This window comes from Plecotus auritus, assembly GCF_963455305.1.
Source record: "Plecotus auritus genome assembly, chromosome: X".
Lineage (NCBI taxonomy): Eukaryota > Metazoa > Chordata > Mammalia > Chiroptera > Vespertilionidae > Plecotus > Plecotus auritus.
In genome coordinates, this window is record NC_137784.1 from 6,256,284 (window position 1) to 6,273,991 (window position 17,708).

At 49.0% G+C, this 17,708-nt stretch overlaps 1 protein-coding gene across 1 annotated transcript; it reads left to right on the forward strand.

The window, feature by feature from the left end:
• Nucleotides 1–12,418: 12,418 nt before the first annotated feature.
• TMSB4X (thymosin beta 4 X-linked) lies at nt 12,419–14,541 on the forward strand. Its single transcript, XM_080653862.1, has 3 exons — nt 12,419–12,556; nt 13,555–13,668; nt 14,110–14,541. The coding sequence occupies exons 2-3, from the start codon at nt 13,569–13,571 to the stop codon at nt 14,142–14,144; spliced, it is 135 nt and encodes a 44-aa protein (XP_080509988.1). The 5' UTR covers nt 12,419–12,556; nt 13,555–13,568; the 3' UTR covers nt 14,145–14,541.
• The last annotated feature ends 3,167 nt before the right edge of the window (nt 14,542–17,708 follow it).

A 17,708-nucleotide genomic window follows, 5' to 3' on the forward strand; every position in this document is an offset into this window, starting at 1 on the left:
ACGGGATGAGAGGCTGGGAGGGCAGGCCAGATGCCGCTCCTGCCCTGCGCCCAGCCTCACCTGTACTCCCAGGCTTTCCCCACCCGGTACCCGCGTGGGCCCCTCCCTTGTCACCCCCACGGCAGGACTCTGCTGCCACTGAACTCTCGAAGGAGGCAGAGGAGAAGTCAGTGGAAAGTTACCTTCAAACAAACGGAGGGAGGTCTGATGAAAGCCCAGGAAACCACAGCTTTTCCGCTGCTGGGGTCCCAGGCCAGAAGCCAGCCCAGAGACCGGGGCAGGTCACTTACCACGTGCCTGTCTCATTTCTTCACTTGCTGATGGGGCGCCAGCGACCCCATCACACCCTCACGGGGCTGTCCGGAGGCCAGAAGGAGGCAGCAGATGCAAAATAAGGGCAATAAGGGCAACGTTTCCAAATCCAGCGTCTGTACCAATGAGCGCTTCTATGGCCATTCAACTTGGCTCCGGGTGCTTCTGCTTAAAGAAATCCAAGGCATGAACGTTCAGACCCACACACACGTCATTAGGTGGTTCCAAGAGCGGTTCCCCTCCATCGCTAAAAGGAGGATTCAGTTCACCACCATGCCAGGAGCCCCATTTCACAGGAAAACCTCCCAGGTGGCGCTGCTCTCATTCAGGAAGGCTCTCCTGGGCCTGCAGTGGGCCGGCTGGCTGCGCTCCGTGTGCCTCAGCTGCATTCTGGAAAGGAGGCCTGCTGTGGCCCTGTCTCCAGTCAGTTTGACTTAGAATTCTAAGAGCCATAGTCTGGACAGTAACTGTCCTCTGTCCCTTTAAGAACACAAGTTCCTTCCATGGCAGGCAAGCAGGAAGTGCCACCACTCTGTCTTGGCTGTGTGTTTCACTTCCTTTCAAAGGTGTTTTCTTCCTGAAGTAACCCCAAGTCCTATTTCTATTTCTTTCAGAGGCATATTCACCTGCATTTGTGTTGGTTTTGTGAAATGTCTTGAGCAGACAAATATACAAATAATATATCATTTTTTATTTTTTAATAGACTTACTTTTTCAGAGCAGTTTTAAGCTTACAGCTAAATTGAGTGGAAGGTAGAGATCTCCCATACACCCCCTTCGCTCCCACATGCGCAGCCTCGCCCGTTATCAACACAAATAACATTTGTTAAACATATGAGATGAGCCCTGGCCGGGTAGCTCAGTTGGCTGAAGCATCACGCTGATAAGCCAGGGTTGTGGGTTCGATCCCCGGTTGGGGCTCACACAGGAGTCAGCCAATGAGTGCCTGGATAAGTAGAGCAACAGATCAATGATTCTCTCTCTTTCTCAAATCAATTTAAAACAATAAAAGAAGTTAGTTAAATATGTAAAAGATGAAGGTAAAGCAAAATGATATTTAAAACTAGAAAAGTAATACCTGCTTCTGGTAAAATGTAAATGGTGGAAGATTCTCCACCCTCTTCCCCAGAGGTACCCTCTATAGTTCTGAAAATTCCCTTCTGGAAATTGTCTCTGCACACCTCGCTTGTTTATTACACAGAGGGCGTCACGCACTATGTATAAGGTTCTCTTTTTTCGCTGAAGGTATGCTTTGGACATCCTCCCATGGCATCATGGGTAAATCTGCCTTGATCTTTTCCTAGTGACTGCGTGATTTCCCATCATTTTTAACTCCTCTGCTAATTACTATACAGTTAGGTTGACTCTAACTTTTCCTCTTACCTCCAATGCTCTGGGGAGAAAGCTATGCATGTGGATGTAGATGTAGACGTAGACACATTGGGTAAGTGTTGAAGGGGTTCAGAACAGGCCTCCCCAGGATCTGCCTTGGGGGCTCATGAGAAACTTTGACCTCTCCCTTAAAGAATTTGAATTAGGGGCCTTGCCCGTAATAAGAGTTATCGCCGAAAATAACTTTTTATGGCCAATCTACAGGGCAGGACAAACTAGTAGCTACTGAACATCTGCTCTTCTTTTATTTTTTAACATGTTGTTATTGATCTTTAGATAGCGAGGAAAGGAGAGGGAAAGATAGAAACATCAAACATCAATCGGCTGCCTCCTACTGGGGATGGAGCCCGCAACCCAGGCATGTGTCCTGACCCGGAATGGAACTGGTGAACTCTCGGTGCATGGGTCGACGCTCAACCACTGAGCCACCCAGGCCGGGCCATCTGTTCTTCTTGTCATCCTGCAATGCCCTTCCTCCCCTCCGCAGTCCCCGGTGCCCTTCCTGAAGGCGCCTTATCTACCTGACGTTCCCCTTCTGTCTCTGAACCTCTCAGGTGTGGGGTCTCGGACTCTCCCATGTATGCGGGGCTCCTACATTGTATGTGTGATTGCATTGGATGATCTCTTGTTAGCCTGTCTCATGTGGACTTCATGATTAGACCCGCTGAAGGAACCTGGGAGGGTACAGGAGAGTTCCTTCCTCCCCCACAGCGTCCAGGGTGGCCGTAGAGAACAATTCTAGCAGTGGAACCGCTGGACCGAACTGGAAATGCTGTTTTAATTGTGGGAGCCACTGGTATCTCTGAAAAGTTGATACCAATTTACACTTCCCACGGGGGCTCTGAGAACTGCTTTCAATTTGGCTGCTTTCGTTTTTCTTTCCCTGCCACCTGGCCAACCTCCGATGTTACTCAGCCTTCTCGTTTCTGTCAGGTCTGAAGGGAGCAGAGAGGGGCCTCCGTGTGTGATTTGCACACGAAACCCTACCATCCAGGGACCTCTTCCTGAGTGAATCCTGGATCGGTGAGGAGGGGCTGACAGGCCAGACTTCAGAACAAGTTGGAGGTGGGTGCAATCCCAGCTCAGCCACTTGCCAGCCTCAGCTCTTCCATCTGTAAAATGAGCATCCTGAGACAGAGTGCATGGGGTTATTGAGAAGACCTAACAAAGCAATACGAAGTGGCCAGCGCTTCCAGAGGTTAGTATGTTTCCCAGCCAAGAAAATAGCTGCGAGTTCACCATTCCCTTGCTTGCTGCCCCTGCTTGAGAAAAGAAGATGCAAATGAAATGCTGGAAATGAAAACTTCAACTGTTGCCCTGGCCGGTTTGGCCCAGTGGATAGAGCATCCGCCTGCGGACCGAAGGGTCCTGGGTTCGATTCTGGTCAAGGGCACATACCTCGGTTGCAGGCTCCCAGCCCTGGTCGGGGCATGCGGGAGGCAACCAATTGATGTCTCTCTCACATCGGTGTTTCTCTTTGTCTCTCCCTCTCCATTCCACTCTCTAAAAATCAATGGAAAAAAATATCCTCGGGTGTGGATAAAAACATTAAATTAAATTAAAATTAAATAAAATTTCAACTGTCACTTTAAATGGTTAGTCTTACTAGCTGAGCAACCTTGGGCACGTTACACCTCCAAGCCCCAGTTCCCTCCTCTGGAAGGTGGGGTACTCGCTGTCCCTACCCCAGCAGGTCCTTAAGGGAGCGAGGAAGCACGCAGGACACTGCCTGGCTCTGGTACACACTCCATGGATGATCCTTGTTGTCGTTACTATGAGCCATGGATCCCCCACCTGCTCAGCCCACACCCCCAGTGGGACGGGGGGAGAGTAGAGAACCCTCAACTCACAGATGATTCTCAAATATCTACTAAGTCCCAGGCTAGTCAATACCCATTAAGACTATAAACTCCGAGTTGTTGATAGGTTACGGGTAGAAGGACATCCTTCAACTTCCCAGTCTGCCCTTTGAGATAGAATTACACTGAGTGGCCAGATTATTATGATCTCGGAACGCATAATAATCTGACCACTCAGTGTATATGTGGTGTGTGTGTGTGTGTGTGTGTGTGTGTATTAGAGGCCTGGTGTATGAATTCGTGTATGGGTGGGGTCTGGCCAGCCTGACCAGGGGGAGGGGACATGGGTGGTTGGCTGGCCTGCCTGCTGGTCAAACTCCTCATCGAGGGGACAATTTGCATATTAGCCTTTTATTCTATAGGATATACACTGAGTGGCCAGATTATTATGCGTTCAGAGATCATAATAATCTGGCCACTCAGTGTATATATCCTGAGAGGCTCAGCAAGAAGATTGAGTGAACAGCCCCCATAACCCCGTTCTCTGGCATTTAATATGAAAAGACCCACATGGGTCTACTTTGTAAAAATATATTTGTCATGTTTTATCTTTTTATTTTCTATTTATTTATTTTTTCATATATTTTTGATTTCAGAGAGGAAGGGTGAGGGAGAGAGAGCTAGAAACATCAATGATGAGAGAGAATCATGGATCGGCTGCCTCCTGCACGGCCCCCATTGCGGATCGAGCCTGCAACCTGGGCCTGTGCCTTGACCTGAATTGAACCATGACCTCCTGGTTCATAGCTTAATGCTCAGCCACTGAGCCACACCGGCTGGGTATGTTTTATTGTTTTAAATTTTTTCCTTTGGAAGTGGGGTGCACTCGGAATACTGTAGTGTTGCTCAAGTCACAGCTAAGTTACTTGTAAGTGGGAATGGTGCTGGCATGGCCTCTCCATGGTTTCTCTGTGCCCATTGATGCCACACAGAATCTCACTGGGGTTTGTGCATGGTGGGGAGAGTAACTCACCTCCATGGAGGTTGCAATTAATCCCACCCCTACTGGAGTAGTAAAAATGCCAGTTATGGTTTTGGATTTGTTTATTTCTTTCCATTCTGTCAGATTTTGCTTCATGCATTCGAAGCCCAGTTATTGGCAGCATAAAAAATGAAGGGTTTTATATTTTTGTGTGAACTGGTTCTTTTATTATCATATAATATTCTTTTTTATCCCTGGTATTATTTCTTCCTCTGAAGCACACATTTTCTGATACCCATATAGCCGTCCAGCTTTGTTTTGTTTTTTTTTTTTTCCTGTGAACCATTGCATGTTTATATTTACTGTGAATTTCTTGTAGAGAGTGCATGTCAGTTTTTTAAATCCATGATGACAAATTCAAGATGGCTTTTCATTGGAGTAATTAGATTATTTACATCTATTAAGATTTTATGGAAGTGACTGAAGTTAAATTCACCACTATGTTCATTGTATTTTTATTGATTTTATCTATCCTTTACATTTTTCTAACTTTTGGAATGTGAATGAGATCTGGAGCTTCCTTCTAAGAAATAGAACTTGGAAAATGTAAGGAGATGTGATGTTCTTGAGTATATTTTATGTTATAAAGTTCTGTTTTACTAGAAATTCTTCTTCTTCTTCCTTCTTTTCCTCTCTACTTCTATCTCTGCCTGTCTCTTTCTCTCCATTGCCAGCTTTGAAGAAGCAAGAGGCTGTAAGTTACAGAGCTACAAGGAAATGAATTCTTCCAACAACTGAATGAGTGTATTATGGAAATGGATCCTTCCCCAGTCAGACCATTGGTAGAGAACACAGCCCTGTCCAGCACCCAGATTGCAACCTTGCAGATGAACCAACTGTGCTGAGCCCAAACTCCTATATCATGGCGACTGAGAGAGAATCGTTGTGGATAGCTTTAAGCTGGTACATTTATAGTCATTTATGTTACTTAAAAACCCAATATATCTGTTTAGGGACTCCCGCCTGCCCCCCCCCCCACACACACACACAAAATCCCACCACTACACTACTGAGTGCTGTGGTCTGAATGTTTGTATCTCTCCAAAATTCAATTTGAAAACCTACCCCCTAATGTGATGGTATTTGGAGGTGGAACCTTTGAGAAGGGAGGAGTTCATGAGGCCAGAGCCTTCACAAATGGGATTAGTGCCCCTCTGTAAGAGGCCCCACAGAGCGCCCTTGCCCTTCCACCACATGACCTGCAAGAGGGCCCTCACCGGACCATGCTGGCAGCCTGATCTCAGATATCCGGCCTCCAGAAGTGTGGAAAATAAATTTCAGTTGTTTGTAAGCCACACAGTCTCTGGCATCACTGAGCTAAGAGCTCTCTGTGAAGACAGCTGAAATATCCACACCATGTAGGGCAAGCATGTCCCACAAGAAATATTTTTGAGGCCCAGCCAATATAACAGTATGTAAGAAACATTTTAATAAAAATTTCATAACTTAATGTTTACAGTATCCTGTTATACATCACTAGAGGCCCAGTGCACGAAATTCGTGCACTCAGGGTGGGGGGTCCCTCAGCCCGGCCTGTGCCCTCTCGCAGTCCGGGAGCCCTCAGGGGATGTCCAAGTGCTGGCTTAGGCCTGCTCCCTGCCTAAGCCAGCAGTCAGACATCCTTAGTGCTGCCACAGAGGCAGAAGAGGCTCCCGCCAATGCCACTGCGCTTGTTAGCCGTGAGCCAAGCCAAGCTCAGGGCTTCTGACTGAGTGGTGCTCCCCCTGTGGGAGCGCACTGACCACCAGGGGGAAGCTCCTGTGTTAAGCTTCTGCCCCCCTGGTGGTCAGTGTGCGTCATAGCGATCGGTCGTTCCACCATTTGGTTGATTTGCATATTAGCCTTTTATTATATAGGATTATTAATAACGAACTACAACGTTCGCTAATGACTGATGACTATCATCGTGTTGCATTCATTTCCTTTACGCACCTTACACGCAGACGCACCGTTTCTCTCTATTAATACCAGCAGCAAATATTTTAGCAGCCAATGGCCACGTCATTAGTCTTGGACTGACTTGTTTGGTGTGCGCAACAGGAGATATTTCACTTTCAGAGAACAAGAAAAATAGGTTTATTTGTGTTACACTTATTAATTTGTGCCTGATAAGTTAATGTTCAAAAAAAATCTTAATTTTTATTAAAGTGTTCCATTATTTTATGTTAACGATGACTCGTTTATTTCAGCCCTTTGTATTCAGCATGTCTCTATCAAAATAAACCTATGTTTCTATGAAAATTGAAGCTTTTGCTTTTTTGTGGCTCACAACCACTGAGCCACACAGCCAGGCAAAAGTTTATCATTTTTAACACAGAAGGCTACTGGGAGTTTGTACTATCTCTCCTTTCAATATGTTTTTGACATACTAATTTTTTTAAACCATTGTAATATGAATGACTGCGGGGAAAAATATTAAAGTAGTGTAAAGCTGTGTGAAACTTCCAATGTTCTAGATTAAAACAATTCCCTGTACTGCAAGCGCATTGGGCTATGTAGGAGGAGGCAAAAGAGCAGAATGAATTTCTCTAATGACATAATTTGAAAATTGGAGCAGGCAGATTTTTAATTTATGTGATCTATGACTACAATAGCGATGTTTAAAGGTTTTAATGATGGAAAAGTTGGATGATTTATAGGACGAAGTCTAAAGGCATTAGCTTAGGATTCCAGAAAATGTCTAAAAGAGGCAGCTTCTGAGCCAGCCAGTCTGAGTTCAAACCCTGCCTCTGGCTTTCACTGTGTGGTTTTGGCTGAATTACTTCAAAGCTCCAGGATTCCCACGTCTGCAATGGAGGGAAGTTACAGTGCCTCTCTTGCAGGATTATGTCAGGGTTTAGGGAAGCATCTAGGCCAGCCGTGGGCAAACTACGGCCCGCGGGCCGGATCCGGCTGTTCTATCCGGTTCTCTTGCTCTCCCCTCCGCTCCTTTACTTTGAATTTATATGAGTTCACACAAACACTCCATCCATGCTTTTGTTCCGGCCCTCCGGTCCAGTTGAAGAACCCATTGTGGCCCTCGAGTCAAAAAGTTTGCCCACCCCTGGTAGACACATAGAAATGTTTACTACTATCGCCCCTAGCCAGTTTGGCTTAGTGGATAGAGCGTCAGCCTGCCCACTGAAGGGTCCTGGATTTGATTCCTGGTCAGGGCACAGGCCTGGGGTTGCAGGCTTGGTCCCCAGTAGGGGGCGTGCAGGAGGCAGCCGATCAATGATTCTCTCTTATCATTGATGTTTCTATCTCTCTCCCGCTCCCTTCCTCTCTGAAGTCAATAAAAATATATTTTTTAAAATAATGTTTACTACTATGAATGCCAGGATTAGAGTCATGATCGATGTTGTTGTTAGTATTATTCTACAAGCTGGCCCCTGCCGGCCTCTCAGCGTTACTTTCTGTTCTATGCAAGCCCCAGCCAAACTAAGCTACCCACCGCCCCCTGCATACGCTCCAAGGCTCTCTACCTTCTTGCTGCCCTTGCTGTGCATAGGCTGAGTAACCACTTGGAGGGGATATTGGAAAGGCAAATGCAATCCCCAGAAAGGAACTGAGTTGAATGCAAGTTCCTTTCGCTCTGAGATTCCATCAGATCAACAAAGCGGACAGGAAATTTAGCAGCACAACGTTCAACATTCTCGAGAGTGATCTTTGATTCCTCTCCTGTCATCCTCCACTCATTTTTTTAATTCTCTTTTTAAAATAGATTTTTACTGATTTCAGAGAGGAAGAGAGAGGAGAGAAAGAAACATCAATTATGAGAGAGAATCATTGATTGGCTGCCTCCTGCACGGCTCCTACTGGGGATCAATCCTGCAACCTGGGTATGCGCCCTTGACTGGAATCGAACCTGGGACCCTTCAGTCCGAAGGCTGATGCTCTATCCACTGAGCCAAACCGGCTAGGGCCATCCTCCACTCATTTTTAGCCCACTCCCTGAGGGAGCCTTACTTTCCAGTGCTATGAGCCCCCCGGGGGGATCCTGGACAAGACATTTCGGCTGAATGTGAGGCAGGGATGGGCTGCGATGGAAGGACACACGCCCGCTTGGCAGACAGACCTGGGGGCTTGATCTCCAGCAAGTTGCTTAAATTCTCCGAGCAGTTTCTCCAGCAGTAAAATGGGGATTCAGTTCCCACTCAAAAGGCTGAGAATTGAATTAGATGTTGTGTACAGAGCAGCCGCCAAAGAGCCTTCTCTCCCTGGCCTTCCCTCTTCCCGTTGTTAAGGGGGCATTCAGGCTACGTCTTTAATGGGATTTAGAGGAACACATGGGGATTGTGGGGCCACGGGGGAGGGTGGGCTGCAGGAAGGTTGGGGCAGATGGCAGGAGGCCTTGAAATGCAAACAAAGGGCCCTAGCCGGTTTGGCTCAGTGGATAGAGCGTCAGCCTGCAGACTGAAGGGTCCCGGGTTCGATTCCGGTCAAGGGCACATGCCCACATTGCTGGCTGGATCTCCAGTAGGGGTCATGCAGGAGGCAGCCGATCAATAATTCTCTCTCATCACTGATGTTTCTCTCTCTCCCTCTCCCTTCCTCTCTGAAATCAATAACAATATATATATATATATATATATATTTTTTTTTTTTTTTAAATATATTTTATTGATTTTTTTACAGAGAGGAAGGAAGAGTGATAGTCAGAAACATCGATGAGAGAGAAACATCGATCAACTGCCTCTTGCACACCTCCTACCGGGGATGTGCCCGCAACCAAGGTACATGCCCTTGACCGGAATCGAACCTGGGACCTTTCAGTCCGCAGGCTGACGTTCTATCCACTGAGCCAAACCGGTTTTGGCTAACAATATATATTTTTAAGAAAAGGGACCTGGGCTTGGGAAAGCAGAGTTAGGGGCCTGGCTATTGTCGCCCCTCCTCTGTGCCTCCTCCTCTTCCTCTGCTCCTCTGGCCAGCACTCTACGCAGCAAGCAACAGGTTAAAAATAACAGGACTGATCTTCATGAATGCAGACTCTGGGGGTTGTTTCCCAACACTGGAAATGGCTACAGAGCCGTCCCAGGCCCACCCTGGAAAGAAAATAAAACACAGTGTGCCCTGAACCGCTTCCTGGTTCCACCGGGCACAGGCATAAGGGGGGGTGGGGGGGAACACCCTCGCATGGCCGCCCCGGAGATGAGGAAGGCAGCGCTGGTATGGGGTGGGCTCTTTCCTCATCTCTCCCCGGGAGCCCCGGCACCCGGAGGAAGTTCTTTTGCACCTGTGGGCCTCCGTCCTTTCCGTTGGCATCGAAGGCCCGCACCTCCACCCTGGTTGTGGCCAGCACGAGTCACCACTTATAAATGGTAGCTTCTGGAAGCAGGACTTGTCCCTGCTGACACATCAGTACTGAAAGGATCATGATCTGGACAGGAAAGCGCGGTGGCTGGGGTCACAGGGTCAGAGCTGGGGAACTGAGGGCAAGCACCTTCCTCCCTTAAGCAAGTCAGTTCAGTATAATTCATAACTGTTTACGGAGCGACTTCTGTTTGTCGGACACAGCCGCCCCCGGGGGCGCGGGGTGAAGGCCTGTATGTGCTCTCAGCCTAAGTAAGAGAGGGTAGCGACCCGCCAAGTTAGCAGACAATGGCCCTCTAAGCCTCAGTTTCCCCGTCTGCTGGGGAGGCGCAGGCATGAAAGACCCAAACCAATGCAAAGCACCTCCTCCAACTGTCTGCCTCTTAAAGCGATGGGAGCTGGTTTTCATTTGCTGCAAGACTAGCGTAAGATCTCAGTGTTACTCGTACTTTGCGAGAAATAGCCAATATGGAAACATCTTTTAAAAAATAAAAACATCTTACCTGCTTACTTAATGCCCAACACAAACATCTTTTTTTTTGGTCATTTTTTTTCAACCTTTGATCCGAAGAAGAAGAAGAAGAAGACAACGTGTGGACTGCCCCGGCCCTGTCCTAAGCATTTAGGCCTCCAAACAACCCCGCGAGGTGGGTAGTGAAATGAGCCCCCCTTTTATACATGGGACACGTCGGGCACAGAAAAGGTCATGAATGTGGCCGGGGGTCACGCAACGCTTAAGCATAGTCCTTGAGTTTGTAGTTCCTTTCAGCTGCCTCACCGGCTCCTTTTCATTGTCTCTGGGTCCCTGGCAAGTTGGTGAGACAAAATCCGCGCAGTTGGCCCCCCTCCCTGGCGCTTCCTCTGTCTACCCACCTGCCCTCTTCCTCTCAGCATCCAAACACCGTGACCTGCTGCTCAAACTGGAGAAGCACCCCCACCTTTACAAACAAGGGCTGCTCCTCCGTCTCCCTTAGAGGCAGCGCTTGGGCAAGGCCTGGAAGAGCTGCAACCAGCTGGTGGCGGATCCTTGTTGTTATGGGCGAGCTGGGGAGGAAAGAAGTGACTCTTGACCGGCCGTGGGGGGGATTGAGGGGGACAGAGTCGCAGAACCCACAGAAATGGTGTGGCAGCTGCCGGTGGAACCGGCCAGAAACGCACCCTGCGTGACCTTGACTGAGTTTTCACAGCGAAGTGGCCAGCAGCAGCAGCGGGGAGAGTCAGGGGTCCTGTAACCAGAGACATGACCTCCTGTGTCTGCACTGAAGGGCTCGGCGCCCCCATTCGGAGAGCAGCCACCCACCAGAGCGTGAACTGGGGAGCCAGACAGTCAGTCTGCCCCTCCCATGGCCCCCAAGAAGAAGGAAGTCCAGGGGACAAAGAAATGGGGAAGTCCCAGCAGCCCTGACTGGCTTTAAGGGTCCATACAACAGTGGACTGCCCCCCCTCCCCCGCCCCGTCCCCTTGCAGACCAAGCCTCGGCCATAAACATGATTAGCAAGGATTTGGGGGAAACGCTCCGTCGGGGCACAGAAAAGTATTACAGGCCCTCTTCCGCATCTCAAGACAGCCCCAAGGAGGCCTTTTTCAACCGCAGGCCTTTTTTCTGGCCTAGCTCTTTGCAGGCGCAGGGCGTGGTACCTGTCACCGTTTCAGCGGCCAGGGGGTCAGTGGTGCAGAAGTAGGTGCCATTTTGAAAATTGCTCCTGGCTGCCTACATTTCCGGATGTAACTCGCAGGCGCACCTCGAAAATGTCTTGTGCTGAGAAAGTCTCTCTTCAAAATACAGAGTTGGATTTTGCAGGCTTTAGAAAGAAAGGCGATTGCTCATATTTGGCATTTGCCGCAGGCCTCCATAGAGATCGCTTGTATAATTTAGGAAAATAAGGGGCAGGAAAGTAAAAGACCCTCCTTGCTGTCAAGCAGCAAGTCCATAGCGCAGCTTGAACTTGACTTATTTTTCTCAGGGAGAGGCGGTCAACTCTATAAACTCCAGATAAATGGACCTCAAAGCAGCAAATATTGCGGTTATTTGGTTTGGGTGCGCACAAAAATGACAGCGATGAAAGAAATATGCATGTCACAGTGGAGAAATGTTTAAAATTCACTTTGTGGTGCTTTACCTCCCACCCAAGTCACGGAGACCGACGTCGACGAGACAAAGAGGGCCGGGTGGGGCCCGATGCCCTCCGCTGGCCTGAAAGCTGAGTCACACGAATCGCACCCCGCAGTGGGCGAGGCCCTCCCGCGAGGTCACACCGCACCCTCGCTTGGCGATGGCCCCATCAGACAAAGCCAGCTTCGCAGGAAAGGAATGCCTGTCCCCCTAGGTACCACTCAGGCTCTTGGGTGTCCTGCTCCGGTCCCCAAGAGAAGGTTTGCGGGCTGTTGCAAAAATCCATGATGGCAAAACAGACATAAAAGGGGAAAGTGCATTAGGAAGGGCGCGTCGGAGGCTGGGGGGGTTGCTCGTCTTATTTTTCTACCCTCATTGCGGTTAGGGTGCATTGGTGGGCGCGGGTGGTGGCCCCCCAAACGCCACGTAGGGCCCCCGGACGCCGACTTAGACCCCGGGCGCGAAGGAGTTAAGCCGACGCGCGGTGACATCACCTCATTTGCATAGGAGAGCGCGCATATAAGGGCGCCCGCCGCCCCCGCCCGGCACTCGGCGGCGGTCACTGAGCTGATCGGACTTCTCTCGTTCGCGCACCTTGCTCGGGTGAGCCCTGGGGCCCCTGCCTCCCGCGCTTGGGTGGGTCCCCTTCCCTCCCCGCGCCTGCATCCCTGCTGCGGCACCCCTAAAGCCGAGCCCCAGTGGCCCTCCCGGAAAAGGGCTGCCTTGGGGAGCAGGGGAATGTCAAAACTTTCCAGATGCCGGGTAACGGGGTGATTTTTTTTTTAAAAAAAGAAATATTAACCTGGCCTTTTGTTATGCAGTTACCAGGGAGCAGATTTCCCCTTTTTTCTCCCCTGGAAGGCATGCTGCGTTTCCACTTAGGCAGAGATACAGCAGGAACAGAAAGCTCCTTTGTTCCAGCTCACACCCACCAGCCCGAGCTGCGACAATTGCAGTTCTCCTCCAGCCTCGGGTGGCTCCGTGGGCTGCATCTGTCCAGGTTTAGGGCGTCTGGGCAGTCTAGAAAGCCCTCCTTGCAGGGGAATGCGTGCCGAGCTGCCGAATTGCCCCGGGTTACAGATGAGGCTGATTTATGGGTGCGGGCAGCTTTGTGCGGCGCCTGCATTGTTGCGCGCCAGCGAGGAAGCGGGCGAGGGCGGTGGTCGGCGCCGCAGCTGCCGCCGCTTTAGAGACAAAAGAAAGCAGCGCATTTGCAGGGAGAGAGAGCACTTAGAGGAAAAGGAAACGGTGTGTGCAGCCCTGGCTTCATTTGAAGGCTTTTCACTCGCTTTTCTCCCCCATAAACGCGCTCTGAGCCAGATTTTGATGTTGAAACGCTGCAGTGAAACCCGCAGCGCTCCATCGGCCTCCTGATGTGAGAGCGGTCTTCCCTGCGTGTGGTGCCTCGCATTTCGAGAGATTGAAACGGGGTGGGGGGCTCTTTTTGTAGAGAGAAAGCTCTCTGGCTGCGAATGGACGCGGGAGGAGGCGGAGGTGGGGTTTCAGGCGTGAGATGCGAGGGCCAAAGCGCACTTCTGAGCTTGGAGAAAGGAGACCGGGCGGCTCCGCGCTCACCCTCCCTCCTCGCTTTGTATCTGCAGCTTCCTCTGCAACCATGTCTGACAAACCCGATATGGCTGAGATTGAGAAATTCGATAAGTCGAAATTGAAGAAGACAGAAACGCAAGAGAAAAACCCACTGCCTTCAAAAGAAAGTAAGCTCAACCCCCCCCTCCCAAACCCCCCCCCCCCTTCTTGAGAAAAGGCTGAGCGGGAGTGGCGGTGGGTAGGAGGGAGGAAGGGAGGGGCCGGGGGGGGGGATGATAGGGGGAGGGAGGGTGGGGCCAGAGCCGACAGTTGATGAATGTGTCCTGGAAAGGTTAATTAAAAATGATCCTGCAGCCAACAAACAGGGCTTTAATAACTCAATGAAGGAATATTTAATATGTCATATTCATAGGCTTTCATCTGTCTAACGTTCCTATTTCATAAAAGCCTTCGTGATGAAATGCCTATCGATACTTGTAAGATTTTTATCAGTCGGAAGGGTAATTTAAACTTAAGCACTAGGGTCTTATACTAGGCTACAGCGAATGCGCATAACTGACCGCCTCCGTCTTTTTTTTCTCTCTTTTTTTTTTTCTTTCCAATCACAGCGATTGAACAGGAGAAGCAAGCAGGCGAATCGTAATGAGGCACGCGCCGCCAATATGCACTGTACATTCCACAAGCATTGCCTTCTTATTTTACTTCTTTTAGCTGTTTAACTTTGTAAGATGCAAAGAGGTTGGATCAGTTTAAGTGACTGTGCTGCCCCTTTTCACATCAGAACTACTGACAACGAAGGCCGCCCCTGCCGCTCCCATCTGCCTGGCTGGCTGGCGGGGAAGGGGGGAACTTGCATGTTGGTGAAGGAACGAGCTGGGTGGGACGAGGGTGAAATCTAGAGTGAATACCAAGCTGGTCCAAGGGGTCCTGCGGGCTGTAAAATGCAGTTTAATCAGAGTGCCATTTTTTTTTGTTCAAATGATTTTAATTATTGGAATGCACAATTTTTTTAATATGCAAATAAAAAGTTTTAAAACCTGGCTGGTGTGACTTGTTTGGTGTCTGGAACGAGCGCCTTATTCGCGTAGGAACCCTTTGGGAAAGGGTCTCCCTGTGGAGTGATGAAGGAGAAACATCTGGTAAAATGGGTGTCACCCAGGCAGGGGCAATACCTCAGCTGTGTTAGGTGACGGGGAGGTCATTTTCTTAGGGTTGAGTTCCCAGCATGAATCGTATAAAAACTGATCAAGATCGATTTGCAGTTCTTCATAGAGTGAGTGTGACAAGCCAATGCTGAATTGTACCCGATTTAAAAAAAAAAAAAAAAGATAATTCACAGCACAGTGTCTTAGGTGTCAAATTGAACTTGGCTAGTGAGCTAATTACCAACACAACAGGATTTACGCATTCCTGTCAGGGAAAAAGCATCTTAATGGCTGTTTCATCAAAGAAGTCCACACATTTTTCCTCACCTAATGGCAGGTTCTAATTAGAGTTCAATATTTAAAATTGCTTTTAGAAAAGAAGTGCACTTGCAATGAACAGGATTTTAAAATTCGCACTTAAATAATAAAGCCGTTGGATTAAGCCAGGGTGGAAATTGGTGCCACGTTGAAGTCCAGTGAGACTGAGTTGGCTCATCTCCAGGGCTTGCCTTTCTTGAGTCCAGAACTTCTCAATCACTTTGAAGTGCCTATTTTAACTGGTGGCTTGGGGGAAGAGCCGAGACCTGTATGTGGGCATTTAGTGTACAGAAAGGGAGCTGGGCTAGGCGATCAGCATTAAGTGGGAACATTGAAGGAGGGTAGTTTCAAAGCTAAGGTTCCCAGTGCAAGTGTCCAAGAAGTTCAACTCCCCCCGCCCTCGCGCCCCCCAAAAAAACTAACTTATGAAACCCTCCTTATTGAAGGAGAGGTGGGGGCAAATGGTTGATCATTATTAAACAGGTCCATTTCCTTTCCTTTGCTCAACACATTTTGAGAAAGGCACAGGAAACCATTTACCTGTGGTTTAGACGATCTGCGGCAGCAGCAGCTTGAAGCCTTTATCTGCATTGCAAGGGAGGGGACATGTACCCGAGGCTGCAAAACCCGGCGGGCCACAGCTGCGAGCAGTGAGCACAAAGGTCTGGAGGGGCCCTGCATTTTTTCTTCCTGCTGCAAGGAAGGGCGTGGGCAGATGGAGCGTGCCCCCGGCACAAAGAGGCACCGCGGCCAGCCTTGCGCTGTGTGCATTTTTCAAACAATGCAAAGATGAAGGAGCATTTGAGAGGAACACAACTCCAGGGCTCCTCCGTTTTCCAACGAAAAAGGAGCATTAAGGGGACAGGGGTGATCCTTGAAGTTCGGGGATGGAAGAGGAGTCCTGTCTCTCCTGGGCGTTTCAAGCTAAAATGTAGGGAGAAAAAGAAAAAGAAAAAGAAAGTGAAATGAACAATCTGGTAATGATTGCCTTGGGCTGCTTAGTTCGCGTGGGATGGGCCAATTCAGAAGCTCCTGCACATACAGCACTGAACTGCGTGTGGGGATGGGGGTGGGAGAGGCTTTTTTTTTTTTTTTTCATTTGAGGGGTGAAGTGAATTCTTTTCTCTTCCCAGGAGAGAATCTTCCCAGAGGGCTGGGGTATTTCTGAGCCAGCCTGGGCTTTTACACTGCTATTTAGGAGATAGTGTTGGAAAAGGACGTCTTTTTCACTGACACCAGGGGACCTGAGGTTCACCATTCGAATGGGGGATCGTCTCAAATGCAGGAGCCCCTGTACCCCCCCCATCTTTGACTCCCTCCGCACCCCCAGGAGGAAACGGGCCAAGGGAGGTTAGGTAAGAGCCGAAGGCCCCACGGTCCTGTGTGGGACTTCTGCAAATTTTGAACCAACAGACCTAATAGAGCAAAATAGAGGAAGCAAAAGGCCCAGCAAAGGCTCTTAGGGCCGGCTCACTCTTTCCTGAATCCCACAGACTCCTCAACCATCGCAGCCACGTTTGCAGCCTCCGAAGGATGGAATTTTAGAGCTACACGATTCTTCCAGAACAACACAGTTCTTGGGCTGTGTGTGCAAGGATGGGGTGGATGCGGTGGGGGTTGCGTGTGTAGGGGAGAGGGGGCATGCAAAGTCCTAATGAACTCCGAGCCTCTCCCCCCCGTCCGGGGCCTCTTCCATCGCTGGCCTCCTCCCACACGCTGGGACTTAGATACTGTCTCCTTTAAATGCACCAGGGAGATCTGCAGATTTCCCTAGAGAAGCATCTCACTTGGCAAGACACAAAAAAGAACCTTCGATTCTTTCTCAATGTCCCGTTTTCTGCTTACCAGAAAGACAGCGAGTTTTGAAACCAACATCATGGTCCCCCAAATAAAGAACTCGTCCGCCTTTCTCAGCTCAAGAATGTGAATTGAAAACATACGGTTTCATACTGTTGAAAGCACTTAGAGCTTGATTTACCCGAGTAACACCTTGGCGGGCCTGGCAAGAGAGGAAGAAAAATACCCTCCCCCACCCCCAATTTCTCACTTGTAAGAGAGACTGACACTGCAATCTAGGAGAAGTAAACACATCAAGTTGAAGTTCAACGGTATTTTATTTGCATGTAACGAGAAGAGGTTACATTACAAATTTAAGACACAGATGTGCAGTGAAGTAAGCGAAGGAGAAAATACATTTCGGAGACCTCCAGTTACCTAGCTGATTTTTAACTCTCATCTCTCTAGTCACATTGCTAGTGCCATCCCTACTCGGCTTCTGAGACTTATGTGGGCAGGGGCCAAGCACTCTACATTCATCCTATCTAATAAAGATAGAATATGCAAATTGACCGTAACTCCACAACAAAGATGGAGGCACCCACTGCCAATAAGGAGGGAATATGCAAATTGATGGGACAAGGCGAGAGGCAAAAGGCGGCTCCGGCCAGAGCGAAGGCAGTGCCAGCAGCCAGGGGAAGGAAGGCCTATTCTTGCTTGAATCTTCATGCATCGGGCCTCTAGTATTTGTATATTCTCTCATGTCCAGTAGCGTCTCACCTAGTAATGAATGCATGTTAGGGCTTCAACATGCACTTTCCCCCCTTCATTGTTGGAGATGTTACTTAACATGGTGTTTTGGGGCACCATCGAATACGTGAGTGTCCTGTGAGATAGCACAATTTTAAATATATTTTTATAAACATGTAAAGAGCTTTGAATGCTAATTTGCCACTGTCCCTGGTTGT

Bases quoted from the DNA above. Each gene is read 5' to 3' on its own strand.
- TMSB4X (XM_080653862.1), top strand. From the start codon at position 13,569: ATGTCTGACAAACCCGATATGGCTGAGATTGAGAAATTCGATAAGTCG. The intron at 13,669-14,109 runs GTAAGCTCAACC...TTCCAATCACAG, and splicing joins CCCACTGCCTTCAAAAGAAA to CGATTGAACAGGAGAAGCAA.